Genomic DNA, 23,157 nt, shown 5'->3' with positions numbered 1-23,157 from the left:
TGGTACCGTCAATGTCAGTTCAAACTACAGAACATAAATTCACAATGAAAGAAATTAAATTGCAAAGTAAATTTCCCATAAAAACTCCTGAATCATCGTCTAACACTGAAACGTTTATTGGCTATGACAAAAGATCCTTGGAAAAGCAACATCATATTACCTCAAATAAGATACCATTTATTGCCACTGCTATAGCTTCCCTTAGTTTAATTAGTTTTGGATATATGCTAGGATATACCGCGCTGGCTATACCCCAGTTGACGACCGATGAAGCTCAAATAGAATTAAGTGAAAATTCTGTGGCTTGGTTTGGTGTAAGTATACGTAGTGCCAAACTACAGTATATTCTACTGTTATTATATTGAGCCATAGCTTTCAGTACATTGCCAATTCATTATTAGCTAAAGATATTTAATCAGCAACTGTCACACCAAGGCAATACAGCACTTAAGCGAATACAAAGATGTTGCAAATATACTTGTACAGTATTTAACTGTATATCCATCTCAGCTTGTTAATCCAAGTTCATATACTTATTCACCAAGCCTAAAAGTGATTTAGTGCAACGATACATCCAAGCTTTTGTTTTCTGTTCTAATTACCTTTTCGTTAATTATTACCGCAGTTAACGATTAAATTAACCATTAACAATTTGATTTTGGTAACGTTTTTGCTAGTCAATTTTTTGCGATCTTCCCATTTGTGTTCATTTAAAACGGATCAATTTCACTTTATCCGTTTAATCAGTCAAAATTGAAATGTGTACATGTATCCATAATATATCATTTTATCTAGAAATTGTCTATTTTATATCAGTACAAGTATATTGATGAATGAGTCGATTGTACTATTTAACTATTTTCTTAATCAGCTACAATGACTAATTCATTTGACTGACTCAATTCCAATCACCGAAAATTGCATCTTTCAAGACAGGATTAAATTCATTTTATCCCTTTAGTATCTTAAAACCCGTATATTAACGAGCGATTCTATTGCAATACTTAATTGCTCATCTAATCATAATCGACTGCAGTGATTAATTCATACGACGGACTAAATTTCAGTTACTAAAAATCCCATCTTTCAGATAGAATGTTATTTTCTATCCATTAGTAGTCAATTAATTGAATGTTTAAGGAAATTGAGTCAATCCTTTCTGTTATATAGTCTCTAATTATGTTGGGTGCCTTTATCGGAAGTATCATAGCTGGCAGGATGATAGATCATTTCGGCAGGCAATGTACTCTCATCACACTCTCCATACCAGCTACTATTGGATGGTTTATAATTGTGTCTGCTCAGACAGTTACAGCATTACTTGCTGGCCGAATATTAACAGGCATTTCTCTTGGGATGTCATCTGTATCTTACTCGGTAAGATTAACACTATGTTATACAGACATTGTAGTATAACATATTATTGTAGATAGTTATTGAAAGAGTTATAAACTATAGCTCATCCCTAATTTAGGTCTACATGTCGGAAATATCCACTGCCTCAATGCGTGGTTTACTCGGAGGGTCTATTCAATTTGCTATTTCAACTGGATATATTCTTAATGCTTCCATTGGCATGATTACTACTTGGAGATACTCAGCAATAGCGGGGCAAGCAATCGCAACCATATTAGCGATAGGAATGGTATTTATGCCTGAATCACCACATTGGTTAATTGCTAATGGCTATCGTAAAACAGCTATTGATACGTTAAGGTAGCAAACGATTTTACAGCTGGATAGCTATTACAGTTGTTACTGTTGATTTCTACTTGTAATATTAAACAGTGATCTTGTTGATCTATTACAGACGACTTCGAGGACCTGAAGCAAACATCAACTTTGAACTAACAGAAATTGAGAGTTTGAAACACCGCCAACAAATTAAATATTCGGAGTTATGGTCTCCTTCAGTTCGAAAACCATTCTTGATCAGTCTATTCTTACTTATAGCTCAAAAATGGACAGGTTTTCATTCCGTTTTATTCTTTTGTCCGTACATACTTCGAATGGCAGGTTTTCAAGATTTTCGCCTGGTAAGGATAATTATTGATTGAGCTTTAATAATTAAAGTTGTACCAGATATAGTAGCTTTAGTCCATGATACTAATGCTGTAAGTGTTTTCTAACTAAAAACGCTTATTACCATGGCAGCCTACGCATACATTGCTAACGTATCATCTAGTTGTCTTATTGCTCTCTTTCAGCATAACTTATATTTTCTGAATGAATATTTTTCTACCCTTAGATTATTTTGATTATGGCGATATCACAATTTGTTGGTAGTGGCGTCGGCTATGCTTTGGCTGGTCGATTTAGTAGAGTGAAACTGCTATTAAGTTGTAGCGCGCTGATGACTGTTTCTGGAGCTCTATTGGGAGTTTACTTTTATTTATTAGAAGCAATGTCATTAAATCTACTTTGGTTAAGCTTCATTAGTACATGTGGATATGTGTTGGGATTTAATATTTCATGGGGAGGATTAGCATACGCTATAATGAGCGAAATACTGCCTCTCAGGGTACGTGGTGTGGCATCTGGACTATCTGCCAGCGTTGGTTTTTTAGCAGCATTTGCTGCTAGTTACGCTTTTTTACCGCTGGCACAGGCAATATCAGTTCAAGGGAGTTTATGGTTTTATACAGGCCTCAACGTATTAATTGCAATTATTGTCTTTTACTGTGTACCAGAAACCAAAGGTAAAAAGTTTTCGGATATTGAAAAAATTTTCGATAAAAAGAAGAGGATGGATAAAACAACGATGGTCTAGCACATTACAGATATCTCTCTATTACATTATACTCGTACTTATAGAGAGAATGGATTACATTAGAGTCTTATTAAATACCTTGAATTTATACGTGTATAGAATTTGACTATATATATATATTTTTATTATGGATCAAATCTTATTTACAACTACTAACGTTCATGTTGTATCACTAAAAAGGGAAAATGTTGACGGTGTTAGGAAACTTTGTACTCATTCTATATCTTTATATTTGTAATGGATGAAGATGTAATTTATAGTTGATATATTGGTAAGTGCTGCCAAATAAGTACTTGAATTTTCGACTAATAACAAAAAGACTAAATGAGGATATTTCCATCGGATAATTAGATTAATCATATCCAATTTCTAATTAAAAATTAAATTTACTGTAAGGTTTATTTTTCAACAGATGTAAATCTACCTTTTATCTACGTAAAAGAGTATATGCGGATCCATGATTGAAAATGTTATACGCATGTTACATGTTTCGATGTTTAAAATTGAATTCAATATTGCGTCTTCATTTCCGATATTTCGATGCTGTGGATGACGTGATTGTGGAGTAAAATGGAGGCTAGAGAGAATTGATCTGTCGTCTAATTCTGATTATTTTGCATGTTCTATTAGTGAACAGTTTTTGGAATCAGTTTGAAATGATTTTCAATTTGGACGTTTCTAAGCGTGCATTAATTTAGCCGTGGACTATTAAAAGAAGATCTTGGTTTAGCCAACGATAAAATCCATTTTGATTTAGTCATTGAGATTTTCTTCAACGCCGCACCATACTTTTATTTGCAGTGTAAAGTATTTTTCTCAACTGTGCCGTGCATAGCTCTTCTGCCTTAATTCATTCATTCATCCATTGCTGCTCTTACTCTGGCTCTACTCTATTCTAGCCGTAACTATGTTGCATAAATTACTTTGTATACTTGGCTGAACCTCTCCTGCTGATACATTAGTAGTCACGGGATGATGCAGGACACAAATTTGATTTGTGCCGCGCGATTTCTTGGTTTTTTTTTTAACTATGTCAATACATGTCTAATATACCAGCGAGACAGCTTGAACGAAGTGTACCAAGTAATATACTGTTTGCAAAATGGTTCGGCCTAGCGTACAGTGTACACGACAACTTTATGTACCTTGCAAGACTGGTCTTTCCACAGTCGACTGAAAGATTTGAAAGTAATTCTATTACGATTGTATAATCCGCTGTTGAGCCTTCAGGCTATATAAAAATACCAGCAGGCCGTAAAGTTTTGATTAATTATAATTAGTGGAGGGAGGGAGGGTTGGTGATGTGTGTAATCATCTGTGTTTACAAGTTAATTATGGACCGCTACAGGACTGTGTTATAAGCAGAGCAGAGAGAGAATTGCGAAAGTGGCCAAAAGTAAGAAGGTGCAAGTATATAAGTACAATATACAAGCATGCTTATTTTTTCTTTAGATAGAGAAAATGGCGAAAAAAATAGGACTAAAACTAAGGTCCAAAATACCGTACTTTACACCAACATGTCAGTAGCTAGTAGCTACTGCTATCATCTATGCAAGAATAGTGTTAAGGCACACAGCAATATTTAATTTCTTTCTACTTTGCCATTGAAAAATCTGAAGAATTTAGAATATGGCGCACACTTGTACAATGTGTACATTAGCCCGTATGATAATATTATTTTAGTTGAATTCATTGATTAATTCATTATTACCACGTTGGACCTCAACTCCTGTTCTTATTATACAGCTACAAGGACCACTACACCAATGTATGTGGACTACTCAAGTTAAAATCTTATCATGCCACCTAGCTAGATCCTGAGAAACTTTTCTCAAGAGTACAGTCCCGGTGCAGTATACAGTATTGTACACATGATAATATTATTTCAACCCTTGGATTAATTGAATTCATCAATTAATTCATTATTACCACGTTGGACCTCAACTCCTGTTCTTATTATACAGCTACAAGGACCACTACACCAATGTATGTGGACTACTCAAGTTAAAATCTTATCATGCCACCTAGCTAGATCCTGAGAAAAGTTTCTCTTCGTTAATATCCAAGTCAATCTATTTGCTCTCCACTGCTATACTAAATGTATGTGGACTACTCAAGTTAACCCTTATTAGGCTTGCTATAGTCCGGAAAAATCCGAACGTACAAATATTATTACTTATATCCTAGAGTCCGGATTTTTCCAGATGTTACTCATACATGATCAGTTAAGCGTAGATCCTGAGAAAAGTTTCTCTTCGTTAATATCCATGTCCATATTTTTGCTGTCTACTGCCGGATTAGGACAAAATCGAAACGAACCTCTGCCGTCAATCTGGGCCGTACAGTGTACAGTACGAAGTCGTTGAGTACTGTACTGTACACTGTACACTGTACAGTATGGTACACCCAGGTATTAGCTGCTGTGGCATGTTGTCGATATTTAATATTGAATTCCATTTCACTCCACCACATCATCAAAATGATTTCAACTTTTACGATAGGCTAATTTAGCCAGAGCCTGGATAAAACATCATCGCAACTTGCATTGCAGATCTACAGTGAATACTACATTACTGTAATCGAATTGGGCAAGATACTCAACGATAGTCTTGATACAGTACTCATTTGGAGGACAATGGGTCAAGAAAGCAACCACTTCTATACTGAAAAAATGAAAGCAAATGGCGAAGGCGCTCGCCACAATTCTTCTACCACTTCACGATCGAGAAATATTACCGTCATTGGCTACGATCATGCCGGTTTAGAAAAGCAACAAGTAACGATGCCCAATAAGAACACATTTCTAGCAGCGTTGATAGCAATGATAGGGACGATCAATTTTGGATTTGTGTTTGAGTATTCCGCTCCTGCTATTCCTCAATTGATGGCGAATCACATGGGTGCACTGCGATTAGATGAGAATTCATCCTCATTATTTGGTGTAAGTAACATATTCACACATTTCACTTTCTGTGCTTGCTGTACTTTGAATGACTAGCGTGTACTAGTAATATACGTCCTGTTTTAATCGTAAGAATTCAGATGGCTACATGCTGAATGAAAAACCCTAAAAGTACAGAGTACTTGTACAGTAGTACTCCAGTACTGTACGCTATCCCCAACCGTTTTGCATAAATTACTTTGTAAACTTGATTTACTGTTAATTAAACTGTCCTGCTGATACATCATTTTTGAAATTAGACATGTATTGACACATCTGAAAAAAAAATCAAGAAATTCGCCCAATCTCACGCGGTGCAAATCAAATTTGTGTCCTGCGATCATATGTACAGTAATATGCATCATCCCCGTAAATTGGATTTGTCCAATCTCACGCGGCGTAAATCAAATTGGTGTCCTGCATCATCCCCCTAAATTGGATTTGCGCCGCGTGAGATTGAATGATTTCTTCATTTTTTGGGGGGGGCAGAAATATCAATCCATGTGTAATGAATGTATCAGTAGGACAACTTAATTAAACCAAGTGTACAAAGTTAATTTATGCAAAATGGTTAGGGCTACTGTACACATGTCTTATTCCATTATTGATAGTTTGTATAGTCGTTTATTTCTTGAATTGCTTATTAACAATGAGTATTTTGATTCATCGACATACTTGTGTATGGTAATTGAAAACTACTGGATCGCACTACTATCGTGGACTTCAAAATATCACTTGCAATACTGACAGAATATCCTGGCAGTTGTAGTTTTGATGATTAAATCGTTTTATCATTCACTGTCAGATTAAAAGTTCTTTTGTACCACTTACGTCTTCTTTATACGCGTACATCTTTGTAACAATTCTCCTATCGTTATCTACCATCAGAAAGATAAATCCATAATCAAGTTTAACAATATTGAAATTACGGATCAATATTCATGTTGATCTGAGATTGCTTATGTCTTATTTACTATTCCATGTTTGAGAATGCCTTCCAAAAATGATTTATCAATCACTCTAAATCGACTGTACAGTATTTTAAAATTGTTCTCCTGATGATGATAGAGCATGATTGTCTATACGATGGTATATCATATACTCCATTGTGCTGATTGTACTGTACTTAATGATGAAATACAAGAGTGATCTTTGGATGGGTGATATTTTCATCTTCTTATTTAAAAAAATAGAGTAAAGCACGCTAAAATTTTTGCTACAGTTATCGACACGACGATGCTGCAAATAATAATTTACGTACGGGTACGGGCCAGTAAAGTAGAATCATTATCATTGCAATCATAGTTATCTTTACTTTACTGCAGCTTACACCAATCTATTACTATTTATTAAATCAAAGCCTTAGCGAAAGTAATAGGATTACAACGGGAGAATAAATGGCATCACAAATTACAACAATACCTATAAAAGTGAAAACAAATTTTACAAAATACTCATTGTAAAGTATTCCAGCTGATTATAGAGTAAATGTCGAAGGGTGTTAACTAAACAAAGTTGCACACTACGATACTGTTGTTAATTCACTATGTATTGTCGTGGCGAATGCTAAAATGCAATACAAGTTAGAATACTTTGGCGTTTTTTAGGCGCTATGGATCACAGTTATTTTTAATAAAATTACATTTCATAGTACTCTTAGTTGGCCACTCGGCTTACACAGTGAAACCTATCAATAACGACGTCCAACATGCTGTACTACTACACCATGAAAATATTTCAATTTCTGTATTATTATTATAATTATAATGAATTTAGGCTTTACCGCTACTGGGAGCTCTAATAGGAAGTTTCTTTGGTGGCTATCTTGTAGATATTTATGGTCGACAAAGTGCTATAATTTTCTTATCCATACCTTCATCGATTGGTTGGGTAGCAATCATGTACGCTCAGAGTGTCACATCGTTGTACATTGGTCGAATCCTCACCGGCATTTCCGTTGGCATAGCATCCATTGCATGCTCTGTTAGTTTCTGTCACTTAAGATAAATTTTATTAGATATCTAAAATTAAATATCGTTTCGAAACATTGGAATCATTGACAAGAATTGATAAAAAATAAGTAAATTTTATCTACTATTAGTAATAAATGATGGTAATCGATTTTTGGGGCAATTAACTTAGGTTTATCTTTCTGAAATCGCACCAGCTTCCAAACGTGGCATGTTTGGTGCTTTCCTTCAAGTTGGAGTGACTGCTGGTGCTACCATTGGTGCTGCTATAGGCATGTTGGTTAGTTGGAATTTCTTAGCCGTTGCAGGTCAAGTTATTGCTACTATCCTGGCGTTCAGCATGATGTTTATGCCAGAAACTCCTCGTTGGCTGATATCCAACGGCTATGAAGAGTTAGCTTCTGACACATTAAGGTACTATACTATACATTTCGGCTTGTAGATGAAAGATACCACTACGGTATCATCTATATAAAATCAGACCTTCACCACGTAAGATGAAATTGATATTCCATTTCGAAGGTTAGGTTTCTTGCAATTGACTTAGCGCCATCATTACTAGTATACCTATGATGCCGCTCTGATAAGATAGAATAACAATTAAATCATGATTTAATGGCAAACCTATAGTTACAGCTAATTATTGCTCTGATAGAGTAAACAATTTTGGTAAATAAATAGCACTTCTTTTTCCGATGGATTGACATCACTATCAAATGGAACTCATTTATTACAATTTTTTAGTGCTGCGCCTCTAAATTTTGAATGAATAAGCTTATTATTTCCTATTTATTATATCATTATTTATACTTTATACCCTTAGATGGTTACGAGGACCGGATGCTAATATTAATTATGAACTAGAGGAAATAAAACTCGTCAAAAATACGAAAAATGTTGGCTACTCAGAACTTTTTTCCCCTAGTATTCGAAAGCCTTTTTTAATCAGTATAGCATTAACTATTTTCCAACAGGCTACTGGTATAAATCCTGTCATGTTCTTTTGCACTTATATTTTCGAAAGAGCTGGATTTAAAGATAGTGATGTGGTTAGTGTACCATTTAACGACTTTTAATATTATAGAAATGATGTACATGTAGAGTGTGTATATAGCTGATTATAGGTAGCTATCGATAGATATACGTTTAAGTGCCCTCGTAATCTACTGCTTCATAAAGTACCGAAAACATCTAAAACTATACTTTCATGTACCATTTTATCTAAATTTTGTGTTGTTTCAATTGTAACCATTATGCGTTTAGCGTCTTACCTTTCTTAACCTTTGTTAAATTTACCTTCCTTATGCTGTAATATTTACTAATCACTCCATATAATGGACTTGCTCTAATTACCTAGGTAAATCTTATTGCTGCTACATCTCAGCTAGTTTCTAGCATTATCGGGTATTTTCTAGCTGCCCGATTCGGTAGGGTGGTTTTATTGTCATGTGGAAGCGTAGTGATGTCGTTGAGCAGTTTTACGTTTGGGCTTTACTTTCACCTACTTGATACTGCATCTCTGAACCCTAGTTGGCTGGCGTTGGTTAGTGTATTTACATTTTTTATGGCTTTTAATTGTGTATGGGGCTCAATACCGTATCTTGTTATGTCGGAAGTCCTACCATCACGAGTACGCGGTAAAGTAGGCGGTATCTGCGCCGGAATTGGTTGGACTGGGGGATTTCTAGTCAGCTATGGATTTCTACCTATAGGTGAAATAATTTCTATACAAGGTGTACTTTGGATATTTTCTGGATTTAACTTTCTCGCCGCAATATTTGTATATTATTTTGTACCTGAGACCAAAGGTAAGACATTAGAAGAAATTGAGATTTTCTTTGACAGTAACAAATCTGTCAGTCGAGCAACTGAGGTATGATACTTCTTATTCATTGGCTTATATTAGAGATGACAAATTTTTTAGGACAGTAGTCTCTACTTACGTGATAGTATATCCGATGTCAAATAAGAGCGATTCTGATTTAATTCTATATACTGTACGATGTTCAGTTCGGTATTTTCATGCTATCTAATTGTCAATATCAACTGCAACAGTCGTCCATAATTTGAAGGCAAGTATTATTGCTAGTAGTCGAAATTTGAAATCTTATGCAATATTTAAGAAATGATGTTTCAACAAAAGATTAAAATTGTATATTAATATAGTAAGTTGAGTTTTGAAAAATAGAAACAATTTATTATTCATATTTACTACGTTATTTATGTCGGGTTAATTAAATTATTTCGATTATCTGCTTTCTCTTTCTATATTACACAGTATATGGTTGCTGTGTCACGATATTTACGTATCTATATATGACTCCACTATACTATGTCTGGTGAAGTACCGTATTATTATTTCGGCAAAATTAACTGTTTTAGATAGTAGTCAGTTTTTGACTATTGGGTTAGAAACAGCTGATATCGAATAGCTAGCTATTTAAGACTTTAAAGTTATAGTTTGGCTACCTGCACTTGCAGCATCGGGTAAAACCATGCAAGAGTTCAGCAGAATTGATAGCTATTCATATAATTTCTTCGTTCTACTAATGTAAAATTAAGCTATTTTATCATATGCTGATTTTGATACGGTTATCAATCGTCTAATCATAACTCACTAAATTTACTACAAAAATATAATGGAATTTTCTGGTTTCGTTTTATGTCATAAGTTAAGGATGGTAATCAGTATAATAAATGCTCAAAAGGTACGTGTACTATATCTTGATTTTATCTATTAAATAAAAAGTATAAATATTTAATTCTTAAGCTATCGACAGATAGCTTAAGAATACTCTTTCGGACACTATCAAACAGTGATAGTTCACATTAAAGAAAATTCTAAACTTTAATCTGCATGTTTTAGTGATGAGACAACTAAAACTCAGCACAACCTGTCAATTTGACATTCAATTCATTACGTAAACTGCCGACATCCTATACTAAAATTTACAGGGAAATTTTAAACTTATAGCGAAAAGTTATCATCACATTTGATTCATATCGAATTGACGTAGAGCAACGTATTTTGTGACATTACGTATATACTATAATCTTGCTATAACTTCTTATCAGTATCTTATAATTGTAAAAAAGAAATCGGGAGTTTCAGTGCTGCAATCAGACACGATGAGTGTGCCATACTAAAGCAATAGAAAGCCGGTACAGTAAAATGTATCATAACGAGTATATAACTAACAACATTTAAGACGTACTTGTAGCGTCTTCAGATGCGTTTAAAGAGCCAACTCTTGTAATGTATCGCCAAACAGCATACTAAGTTAACTACAGTGCTAGATTCTTTAAGTGATAACTACTGAAAGCACTTCTGTTTTACATTATTGAACGAAGATTATAAAGATGTCGCTTAGTATTTCATTTTATTTACTGTATGTATATCTCCAGTAATATTTAGAATTTGAGTGACCTGTGGCCACCTTGAGCCCTCCGATGCCATACTCTATACAGTATATCGTCTAAATATATCATCAAGGGCATTTTTCTTATCATTCTGAATATTTTAAAATTTGCCTATTGTCGCCAATCAATGTATCGAATTTCGATAATAATACTCACATTTTTACGGATTTACTTTTTTTATTAACATTATTGTTATTTCACATCCATAACAGTTTAGATAATACATTCGGTAGATTTAATTTCATCCGATTGGAAGCATGATTAATGGATTAGTGAGATCGAAATTTATGCGTTGGTAATTAAAGTTGAAATTAGATTATGATTTACATCGTATCATTTTTGTTAGTACGAACACCATAAGAAGGAGAAGAAATGCTTGCTACTCATCTCAGATAACAGTAAGAAGAGATTAATAAGACAGATTATCACCTAACATAAAACATAGCATTGTAAAGACGTTATCGGCTATTTTTATAAATAAATATAGAAAGATTACGTTATAAGTTCTTCTCGTTCAATAATGACTTACCAATTACAAAATGCATTCTCGATAGATAGTCGTATGTTCTACAATAGTTTAAGGTATCTGCATATCAGCAGAAAATACATGGAATGCAGGGCCGGAAACTTTGACCTCTATAGGGTCTCTTCCAAGTATATAAACAGTTGCACGTCCAGGTCTACCTACAAAATCCCCTTGTTCTGTGTTAACTTTGCTTAATGATTGTGGAACCATTCCATTTTGAACCATATAAGCAGTCAATGGACCTTGAGATGATCCAGTCACTGGGTCTTCTGCAATTCCTACTAAAGGTGCAAACACCCTACTATGTGCATGGTTGTTTTCATCTACACCATGAGGTGTTGATGCACAATAAAGTATAATATTATGTTGTTCGGCATAAGCTTTAGCAGTCTCTTGATTGACATTTAACTCTTTTAGTTCTTGTAATGATTTAATAGCAAAATAAACATAGCGATTCGTTCTTTCGATCAAGATTGGTTTGGATTGATCGATAATATCTAAATTAATTGCTAGTGCTTCAGCAAGTTGTGCATGATTGAAAGGTACAGGATCAAGATTAATAGGGGGAGGAAAGAAAGAAATAATCGGTTCATTACCACTCCAATCGATTTCACCTTTGAATAAACCAGCGTTAATTTCAATGTTGTATTGTTTAACGATGCCCTGATCAGCACCAAATCGTTTCTCTCTAGCAATCATAGCCAATGTTGCTAAAGTTACGTGACCACAAAATGTGATTTCTGCATCGCTAGGAGTAAAATAACGCAAGCGAAAATCGGCACGTTGACTTGTTAAAACATAACCAGTCTCAGAAATATTCATTTCTCGAGCAATGTTCTTCATATCTTTGTCCGTTAGATTATCGGCATCGAATACAACCGCTCCTGGATTGCCACCAAATAATTGAGCTGAGAATGCATCAAGTTGATGAATGCGAATATTTTTCATGTTGATTGAGGTCAGTGTTAATCAAGTGTTGTTGTATAACTTTGGTAAGGTGGAACACGGATTAATTTCTTGCTCTGATTCCTCCTTAATCGAAGTAATCAGGTAAATGATATATATAATCTACCTGCAATGAATGTCGTGGAGAACTGGAGACTAATGAATCAATCGGCGTTGGGGTTGCAAATTAAATAGGCTCTTCAGAGTCTTCAGCCAACATGATTCGTGGGTTGCCACCACACTGAGTGTACAGTTCAGAAAGGTACTACCGACTCTATACTGTACACAGTATACTGCATGAAGAGAAGAAATTCGTATGAACAGTAAATGCACTTTGTTTACATAATTTGCATCACGATGATAAAAGTTGCGTCACGTTCCGTTCCGGTACGGACCGTACTGGACTAGAATAGACTTGAATACTGTACTGTACAGTGTACAGTGTACAGTGCATACCGCATTACAGTACAGTACAGTACTGTAAAAAAAGTGCAAAATGGAGGACATGGCAGCTGATTGAGTTTGAAGGGCAATTTGAAAATTAAGGGATTGCAATCCCTACAAATTTTGTGACCCAATGAACTTAAAAATGGACATACATACTATCTACTGTACAAGTTGCAAAAATGATTATTTTACTGAGCAGTGTGCACAAGTCAATACTTACTGTAGTACGCACTAGCCAGCTCCAATGATTAATTTAATTTAATTAAGGACCATTACGATGCAATTTTTGACTACATGCGTCTATTTAGCATGGTTTTACTACCACAGACTAATATTAGACCATTACGAAGCGATTTTTTGCTTACCCTTTGACCATTAAAACAGTCGTCTCTGTAGGTAATGCTCACGCCAGATAGAGAAAGATGGCGTGATGTATAGTAAATCGATCAGGTGATGTTCAGTCTATTAACAAACTGGATGATATTGCATTGTATAAGTTGAGCAATTTCATTTTCACTGTCATGGAGCAAGTTGAATCGATGCAAAATATAGGAAATCGACAGCAGTATTTTGCAGTAACAGCAACAAAAATGGACTAGTACACTGTCGACTAGCAGTGTACACTATTGAATAGTCTCTCTCTTTCTAGAATCTCTAGTCTGCAATACAGTAAATTGATCTGATCATCTTCAGGTTTACTGAATAGGATGATACTATGCGACGATTTCAATATCATGAAGGAAATCATATAAACACATCTAGCTTTTTTGGAAGGATGTACCCTAGACCGACGGTCCTGCTACTTTACCAGTAATACAGTTGCAATAATAATTCCGTCACTATACTGTACTCCTAGTTCAGTAAATAAAAACTAATTTGCATAGTAGAAGAGTACATCAAGTTGAACCACTGCACCAGCATCAGTAAGAGCACTACTCCCTCTCGAACAAATCGAAACCGGATAATGCACCGCATTAAATTAATTTTACGCTGTATAGGATTAAACACTGCAAAATATTCAATCCACCCTCGCAATATCAAAACAGACTTTTTACTGCATTAGATTAATTTTACGCGGTAAGCTGTATAGGATTGAATACTACAAAGTATTCAATTCACCCTCTTCATATCAAATCTATATTGATATCGTTTTCATCTTTTACTACTACATTGCGTAATGCGCGAGGTCCAAACTCGCTAGGATAACGATCAACACGATATATAGATGATTCAGGATAAGATTTATTGCAAAAATACACTACAGGATCGAGATCGAATTTCCGAGATAGCTATGCAACGTCTGCATGTATTATAGCAAAAGCAATACTATTTAACAGTCTTATAGCACCGGGTGAAATATATGGGATACCCCCAGATTGATTTGTACCGTATCGCGATAGCTTTGTATTGCTTCATATACTGTATAATTATAATAGTCCTGATCTATTTTATATGGTCAGTGTTACTGTATATATCATATCCCTCTTCTCGACATAAGGCAACGCTTTCAGCGTATGATATAATATAATTATAGTTAACAGTACAACACTCTAAGGTTCTACGTTAATCGCAACAGGCTAACACATCGCTACATTGACTCTATGAGTCTCTCTGATTTCTTATACGGTCCGGATTGATCTTCTTGGTGGATTATCCAACTATCATGTTGAAATGGCTATCAACTGTTTATAAATATCCCAGTGTAACTACTGTACTGTATGTACGTCGTGATTGTAGTCATTCAACTTTAGCCATAGTAATTTTGTAAAGTAAAATAATACAGTAATATTCATTATAGATACTTGCTAGGTATAAAGAAGATATATGAGTAAGTATAAATCAATCAACGTTAAATGAATATTTCTGTAATGTAATACTAAAATTTCGATCGAGTGTACCGAGTTATTTGTAATCACTACTGATAGACTGCCTAGAGGCAGTAGTGGCTAAAAGGAAAGACCACTAGAATTAATAATAGGCCTAATACAGACTTGGGCCTATCGTTGCAGCACTTATGTTTAATTTAAATTACTGTACATCGATGCGTAAAATGCTATGTAAATTAACTTTACGCTCAGCTCCGCTGTATCACCTTTAAAGAGTTTCGATAAAAAGTGTATAAAGTAACAGCTACAACATCATGGTGGCAATCCTATAACTTATGTAAGGATATACAGTACTCGTAATAGTTTAATAGAGCCGTGGCAATTATATGAATGTATATATATACAGTACATTGGAGTGCCGTTATAGAATGAAAAAAATTATCTCAACGTTTATCCAAAGATTTGAAGTAATATGATTACTATTACAAGGTATTCTTGATAGATGCTCGCCTGTACTAGCTATACTGTACAGCTTAAGGGATCTGCATATCAGCAGAAAATACATGGAATGCAGGGCCGGAAACTTTGACCTCTATAGGGTCTCTTCCAAGTATATAAACAGTTGCACGTCCAGGTCTACCTACAAAATCCCCTTGTTCTGTGTTAACTTTGCTTAATGATTGTGGAACCATTCCATTTTGAACCATATAAGCAGTCAATGGACCTTGAGATGATCCAGTCACTGGGTCTTCTGCAATTCCTACTGGAGCAAACACCCTACTATGTGCATGGTTGTTTTCATCTACACCATGAGGTGTTGATGCACAATAAAGTATAATATTATGTTGTTCGGCATAAGCTTTAGCAGTCTCCTGATTGACATTTAACTCTTTTAGTTCTTGTAATGATTTAATAGCAAAATAAACATAGCGATTCGTTCTTTCGATCAAGATTGGTTTGGATTGATCGATAATATCTAAATTAATTGCTAGTGCTTCAGCAAGTTGTGCATGATTGAAAGGTACAGGATCAAGATTAATAGGGGGAGGAAAGAAAGAAATAATCGGTTCATTACCACTCCAATCGATTTCACCTTTGAATAAACCAGCGTTAATTTCAATGTTGTATTGTTTAACGATGCCCTGATCAGCACCAAATCGTTTCTCTCTAGCAATCATCGCCAATGTTGCTAAAGTTACGTGACCACAAAATGTGATTTCTGCATCGCTAGGAGTAAAATAACGCAAGCGAAAATCGGCACGCTGACTTGTTAAAACATAACCAGTCGTGGAAGTATTCATTTCTCGAGCAATATTTTTCATATCTTTGTCCGTTAGATTATCGGCATCGAATACAACCGCTCCTGGATTGCCACCAAATAATTGAGCTGAGAATGCATCAAGTTGATGAATGCGAATATTTTTCATGTTGATTGAGGTCAGTGTTAATCAAGTGTTGTTGTATAACTTTGGTAAGGTGGAACACGGATTAATTTCTTGCTGTGATTCCTCCTTAATCGAAGTAATCAGGTAAATGATATATATAATCTACCTGCAATGAATGTCGTGGAGAACTGGAGACTAATGAATCAATCGGCGTTGGGGTTGCAAATTAAATAGGCTCTTCAGAGTCTTCAGCCAACATGATTCGTGGGTTGCCACCACACTGAGTGTACAGTTCAGAAAGGTACTACCGACTCTATACTGTACACAGTATACTGCATGAAGAGAAGAAATTCGTATGAACAGTAAATGCACTTTGTTTACATAATTTGCATCACGATGACGAAAGTTGCGTCACGTTCCGTTCCGGTACGGACCGTACTGGACTAGAATAGACTTGAATACTGTACTGTACAGTGTACTGTACAGTGCACACCGCATTACAGTACAGTACAGTACTGTAAAAAAAGTGCAAAATGGAGGACATGGCAGCTGATTGAGTTTGAAGGGCAATTTGAAAATTAAGGGATTGCAATCCCTACAAATTTTGTGACCCAATGAACTTAAAAATGGACACACATACTATCTACTGTACAAGTTGCAAAAATGATTATTTTACTGAGCAGTGTGCACAAATCAATACTTACAGTAGTACGCACTCGCCAGCTCCAATGATTAATTTAATTTAATTAAGGACCATTACGATGCAATTTTTGACTACATGCGTCTATTTAGCATGGTTTTACTACCACAGACTAATATAAGACCATTACGAAGCGATTTTTTTGCTTACCCTTTGACCATTAAAACAGTCGTCTCTGTAGGTAATGCTCACGCCAGATAGAGAAAGATGGCGTGATGTATAGTAAATCGATCAGGTGATGTTCAGCCTATCAACAAGCTGGATGATATTGTATTGTAGAAGTTGAGCAATTTCATTTTCACTGTCATGGAGCAAGTTGAATCGATGCAAAATATAGGAAATCGACAGCAGTATTTTGCAGTAACAGCAACAAAAATGGACTAGTACACTGTCGACTAGCAGTGTACACTATTGAATAGTCTCTCTCTTTCTAGAATCTCTAGTCTGCAATACAGTAAATTGATCTGATCATCTTCAGGTTTACTGAATAGTTCTGATATTGACTAATGACTTTGCTTATGGCCAGCCCAAAGGTAGCATTACCAACATTGATCAAGTAATAACTGGCCAATACCGGTAATGGCCAGTTAGATTCAGCGGCCAATACCGATACTGGCCAGACCAAAAGTAGCATTACCGATATTGGCCAAGAAATAGAAGGTAGCATTACCGGTAATGGCGTAGTAACGCGGGCGTCATTACCGGTAACGCTGGGATTACCGATGTTGGCCGTAACACTCGTATACGGACATTACAGACTACGAAAAAAGAAGGAAACGGAGACAGCAAACGGGCAATCAGGACAATTTGGAAGTTGCCGTCTTACAGACATGCGATACAGTTGAAATGACCAGTAAAAGAATCAGCCTCTCAATTATTAGTATAGTCGTCAGCGATCGTTCGTTGTCCCGTTCCTCTCCAGTATTTTTTTAGTAGTCCCTGACGTACATATACGTACAGAACACAGACAGGCCATTACATCCTATCATAGTGAAATAGCTATCAACTGTTCATAAATATCCCAGTGTAAGATTGTAGTAATTCAAGCTTAACCATAGTAGTTTGAATTAATTCTTGTAAAGTAAAATAATACAGTAGTATTCAATTTACAAATACTTGTAAGGTATAAAGAAGATATACAGTATACAGCATACTATATGCGTAAGTATAAATCGACGTAAAATGAATATTTCAGTACTGTAATACTAGAATTTTCGATCGGGTGTACTGTAGTGGGATATTAATCTATACAGTATGTCTAAAATAAAATAATACCGTTCAACTTTGGGTCGGCTATATTTATACTGTGCGTACAATTATGTAATGTAACTTTATAACAATTAAGCAATTTCAATTTTAGAAGATTACTGATCTAAGCTAAGCGAGCGGAGCAGTTGCTAGTCATCTAACTAATATACATTGCACACTATCATTGCTATGCTATTGCAGTCATGTCCATTCTGTATAGTTAGTATGATAAATACTCGAGCTTCGATATTAGAGAATGTGATAACCATGCCATAGGGTATTTTACTGACCCCTGATATCGGTAGGAGGAATCAAGTAGAACAGCGATTCTGAACTTTTACACATGCATCACCACCGCAGAAATGGTCCTAGATGTTACTGGCCCTTTCCCCCCTCCTTTTTGAATACACTTTTAGTTGTAGCTAAAAAAGGAATGACTAGTAAAATCAATAACATGTCTAATATAGGATTGGGCAATAAATTACGATACAGTACTCGATTCATACAGAATAATGCTATATTAATTAACTTTATACTCGGTTGCATCATCTTGAAAGAGTTTTAATCAAGTGTGCATAAAAGTAATAGCGATAACATGATGACAACAACCCTGTAACTTACATACGGATATAATAGTTTAATAGAACTAAGGCAATTAATGAATGAGTAAAATATATATCGGAACGCTGCTATAGAATGAAAAAAATCATCTCAACGTATATCTAATTGGAGTAACATGATTACTATCGCGAATGAAATAGTAATATGTATTATCTCACTATAATGTTGTATCGCTGTTCACATACCGTTCATGCCACAGTTTAATGTAGCCTATGATAATTAATTATAATTGTAATCATCAATCTTAGTATTGGTATAATGGAATGGACTGCGAAACAGTACAGCATGGTTCTCAATAACAGAGGAAGTCTCTTTTACACCCGGTTCGGATACCGATTTCTCTTCTGCGGACACGTTGTTAGTTTTTAGTGATCGTACTGACAGTAATTTAAATAAAGTAAAAGAAAAGGCTAAACGCAAGTAAGACACGACTCTACTTTATTATGAATTGTTACGAGAAATTAAAGACCCCAATAATTACTAATTTTCAGGCCTAATCTATTTTAAATTCACTTATTTAAGAACTGTATCGTGAATGGGTACTAACTTTACTATAATCCATAAAAACAACTATTTAATAATTTATTTTCCAATTGATTAAATAAACTACTTATGCGTCATTATGCTCTCAATCTTCGTGACATAAAAAGGACTGTATAGATGAAGATTACAAGGGGGGAAGATTAGGGACAAGCCTCTTTTTTATAAATTGTATTTACATTAATTATACCTAAATATCTAAATACTATAGTAGATTGCATCAATAGTTACGTAAATATCGGTGCAAGAGCATAAAAATAGCAACTTACCTTTAATGATGATATACTATATACAACAAAATTCAATAAATAAAACAATCAAAATAAATAAACCAAATATAATATCGAATAGGACAGAATAGCTTACATCATAATTGATAAGTTAAGTAATATCTTCATACAGAGTTACTGAATCGATGCTATATGACCTATTCAATATTCAATACTATAGTAAAAGCATATTAAAATCTATAACAGACCGTACTCTTACCACTGATTTAGTTTAAGTTCAAATCTTGTTTTAAATGACCATAAAATAATACCATCTATTCTCTATACTGTTTTGAAAATTGAAACAAACATTAACAACTGAATTAATACTGTTCTTCTTTTGTCAGTAATGTCGCTTTTAGAGGACGAATATAGTTATAAATCCTCTAGTAATAATGGTAAACATTTATGTAGATCGATCAAATTGTATTTTGCTTCTTTTATCGCCTGTATAGCCTCCTTTGTAGTAGGTTATAGCTTGCAATATTCCTCTCCTACCATACCACAGTTGACTATACCGAGCGCTGGAAATCTCTATCTATCATCTGGAAATACTTCTTTATTCGCGGTTAGTGAGTTGATAACCCCAATATACGCGTATAGATGAAATCGATCTAAATCTATGTTTATGCTATAACAATTTCAACTCGACATAAATGCTTACAACTAGAGTCGTTATTTTAACCTTGTTGAATTGCTTCAACTGAATCTGCTACTATATATTCTAACCTGTTCCGTAACTATTAAGTAGTTATTTAAGGATAATTTTGAATCGCAACTTAAACTACGATAGAATTAATCGAACATGAGAAATTTTGAGATTTACTGAAAGCTAGGATTTTAACTCATTTATTGCATCTTCGTGATCGTTATTTTCTAATTTATAATTTCTACTAATAATGTAATAACGACAATATTAAACGGTTCAAATCATAGATAAATCTAAAATAGTCTATTACTGACGAAACAGTAGAACTCTCTTAATTCGTTTCTGCAACAATTAGAGATACGAATTATAATTGACATTACTTATTCGTTTCTTGCAAAGTCTTTATTAGCTATTGGTGCAGCAGGTGGTGCCTTAATTGGCGGCAAAATTAGTGATCAACTTGGTCGACGTTCGACCTTGATTTTGTCTTCAATACCTTCAATGGCTGGCTGGCTGTTAATTGCATACGCGACAGCAGTATGGCATTTACTGGTTGGACGAACACTATGTGGAATAGGGGTTGGAATATCGTCTCTGGCAGTTCCAGTAAGATATAGTATGGATTTGATATCTCTAATCATAAAGGCGTTCGTTATTTAGTTATTAACTATCAATTGTCTTCATTTTAATATTGACTATCGCATACACTTTCTATATCACAATTCGTATTGTATTAGCATATATTGCGAGATTTGCTCTGATATACATATCAATACTTTTAGATTTACCTTGCAGAAATATCTACCCCAGATATCCGTGGAAGTCTTCTTTTTCTAACTTCTCTGTTAATTGCCATTGGATCATTATCTTGTGCCGCTCTATCCGTATTGGTCAAGTGGAGATATTTAGCTGTAATAGCAGGAATTCCAATATTAGTACTTGCTATCGGTATGATCCTACTACCAGAAAGTCCACGTTTTCTAGTCAGCCAAGGCCGTCTAAAAGAAGCTATTGACTGTTTAAGGTAAGTTTGGAGACTCTCACATTCCTAGCAATAGAACAAGATATTATATTGAATACCCTATTTTACTATCGGAGAATAGAGATAACCTGTTTTACGCGTATACTTGATTTGTATCGGTTAGACTAGAACATGAACCGAATACAATTGAGAATTTACCTTTCTAATAACATTGGTCGCACTGTTTGTATTATATTAAAAAAATCAATCCGATAAGATTGAAACAGTAGCAATGAGGATCGAAAGATCTCCTAAATAAATTTACTCAACCTACATATGTTATATTTACTAATATGCGATAGAAATATGGTACAGACTTCAATTGTACAATAGCTGCAATTTAATGAGTTAGCTTCAAATATAAATTGATTACAACTATGGGCTTATAATCTTAATATCAGCAATAACTGTGACTCGGATTGTGTTTTAACAGTGTTATCAATGACATAAATCAGATATTCTTGAAAAGTTATGTGATAATATCAATTAGGATTGGTAACGAATACGCTATATTCCAGATAAATAAAACTAAGAAAATTATCCAATCTTCTCATATCCTATTTTACTAATGTTATACGCTAGAACTTTTATAGATGAGTCAATTTGAATTGTTTTACGAGATATATTGCAAAAGTCTATTTTTTGGGGTTACAATACTGTCAGAAAGTCACAAAATTATCACCCTATGCTCTTCTAGCCCATATACTTTCGCACATCTGTCGCACTCAATCAAGCGGCATCATACTTAAAACTTTATAAAAATATATTAATACAACTATAATAATAACCATAGAGTAGTAGTATATCATTATTATAATACAGCTACCTGAGAAATCACTATCGTTAGGTACGGTTAATATTAAAATAGATATTAAATTTATCTCTTTAATTTTAAAATCTTACCAGATGGCTACATGGTGATGAGGCCAATATCTATGTTGAACTAACAGAAATTGAAGAAATGCATAAGAATACGCCAACGATGGATCTCTGTGAATTGTTTAGACCTCCATTAGTTAAACCATTTATGATAGCTATAGCTTGTATGTTGCTCCAGCAATTTACTGGATTTAATGCTATTTACTACTACTGTACATCAATATTTAATCAAGCAGGATTCAAAGATAGCTTAATTGTAAGTAATTATTTCATATCCAATGGTTACAGTAAAGTAGCTAAATTAACTATAATATAGAATACTATTTGCAAATGGTAGGATTGATAAAACAATATAGAAGTTAAATAAATACGGTAGTTTCTTGATTGATTCTATTTATTCATGCGTGTGTAGGTTAACCTTATAGCCAATGCCGTACAATTATTTGCTACTATACTAGCCGTCCCATTTATTGATAGAGCTGGTAGGAAAATACTACTCATGATATCAGGGGCTGGAATTGTTATAAGCTGTGGTCTTTTCGGTCTTTTCTTCCAATTAAAGGAAAGTACGCCATTAAAATTGGATTGGCTAGCTATTGTCAGCGTTGTTTTATTTTTGATGTTTTTTGCTTTGGGCTGGTCAGCTATACCTTGGTTGCTTATGTCGGAATTGCTACCAACTAAAGCTCGAGGAATTGCTAGTAGTTTAATTGCTTGCTTAAACTGGACAAGTGGCTTTTTAGTTGTCTTCTTTTTTATAGATATTGAAAAGGGTCTTACTAAACAAGGTGGATTTTGGCTATTTGCAGGATGTACACTCGCTAGCGAGTTCTTCATCTATTACTATTTGCCAGAGACTAAAGGAAAAACACTAGAGCAAATACAGCAATCATTCGATCCAGATTTACCCATTGAAGAACCTCATCTATCATATGGAAGCGATCTTACTGGTGGCCAGAGAGCTTTTGATAAATCTCAATCTTGGTCAATTAATAAATAA

General features: G+C 34.6%; 5 protein-coding genes across 5 annotated transcripts; 3 read left to right on the top strand and 2 right to left on the bottom strand.

The window, feature by feature from the left end:
• Positions 1 to 44: 44 nt before the first annotated feature.
• On the top strand, positions 45 to 2,770 carry TRIADDRAFT_61087 (uncharacterized protein; the record flags this gene model as incomplete). The annotated part of the gene is made up of 5 exons (XM_002117084.1): positions 45 to 314; positions 1,171 to 1,377; positions 1,475 to 1,716; positions 1,811 to 2,036; positions 2,249 to 2,770. 5 exons carry the CDS (start codon positions 45 to 47, stop codon positions 2,768 to 2,770), a joined length of 1,467 nt encoding a protein of 488 aa, XP_002117120.1.
• Positions 2,771 to 5,552: 2,782 nt separating this feature from the next.
• TRIADDRAFT_32044 (uncharacterized protein) lies at positions 5,553 to 9,560 on the top strand (the record flags this gene model as incomplete). Its single annotated transcript, XM_002117083.1, has 5 exons — positions 5,553 to 5,711; positions 7,488 to 7,694; positions 7,854 to 8,095; positions 8,505 to 8,730; positions 9,039 to 9,560. 5 exons carry the CDS (start codon positions 5,553 to 5,555, stop codon positions 9,558 to 9,560), a joined length of 1,356 nt encoding a protein of 451 aa, XP_002117119.1.
• A 2,118-nt stretch (positions 9,561 to 11,678) lies between these two features.
• Positions 11,679 to 12,575, bottom strand: TRIADDRAFT_61085 (uncharacterized protein; the record flags this gene model as incomplete). Its single annotated transcript, XM_002117013.1, has 1 exon — positions 11,679 to 12,575. The coding sequence occupies one exon, from the start codon at positions 12,573 to 12,575 to the stop codon at positions 11,679 to 11,681; it is 897 nt and encodes a 298-aa protein (XP_002117049.1).
• A 2,803-nt stretch (positions 12,576 to 15,378) lies between these two features.
• Positions 15,379 to 16,272, bottom strand: TRIADDRAFT_61084 (uncharacterized protein; the record flags this gene model as incomplete). Its single annotated transcript, XM_002117012.1, has 1 exon — positions 15,379 to 16,272. The coding sequence occupies one exon, from the start codon at positions 16,270 to 16,272 to the stop codon at positions 15,379 to 15,381; it is 894 nt and encodes a 297-aa protein (XP_002117048.1).
• A 3,685-nt stretch (positions 16,273 to 19,957) lies between these two features.
• TRIADDRAFT_32030 (uncharacterized protein) lies at positions 19,958 to 23,157 on the top strand (the record flags this gene model as incomplete). Its single annotated transcript, XM_002117082.1, has 5 exons — positions 19,958 to 20,176; positions 20,657 to 20,863; positions 21,040 to 21,281; positions 22,185 to 22,413; positions 22,570 to 23,157. 5 exons carry the CDS (start codon positions 19,958 to 19,960, stop codon positions 23,155 to 23,157), a joined length of 1,485 nt encoding a protein of 494 aa, XP_002117118.1.

This window comes from Trichoplax adhaerens, genomic scaffold (genome assembly GCF_000150275.1).
Source record: "Trichoplax adhaerens TRIADscaffold_21 genomic scaffold, whole genome shotgun sequence".
Taxonomy (NCBI): Eukaryota; Metazoa; Placozoa; class Uniplacotomia; order Trichoplacea; family Trichoplacidae; genus Trichoplax; species Trichoplax adhaerens.
This window is presented reverse-complemented; position numbering and strand designations above follow the sequence as displayed.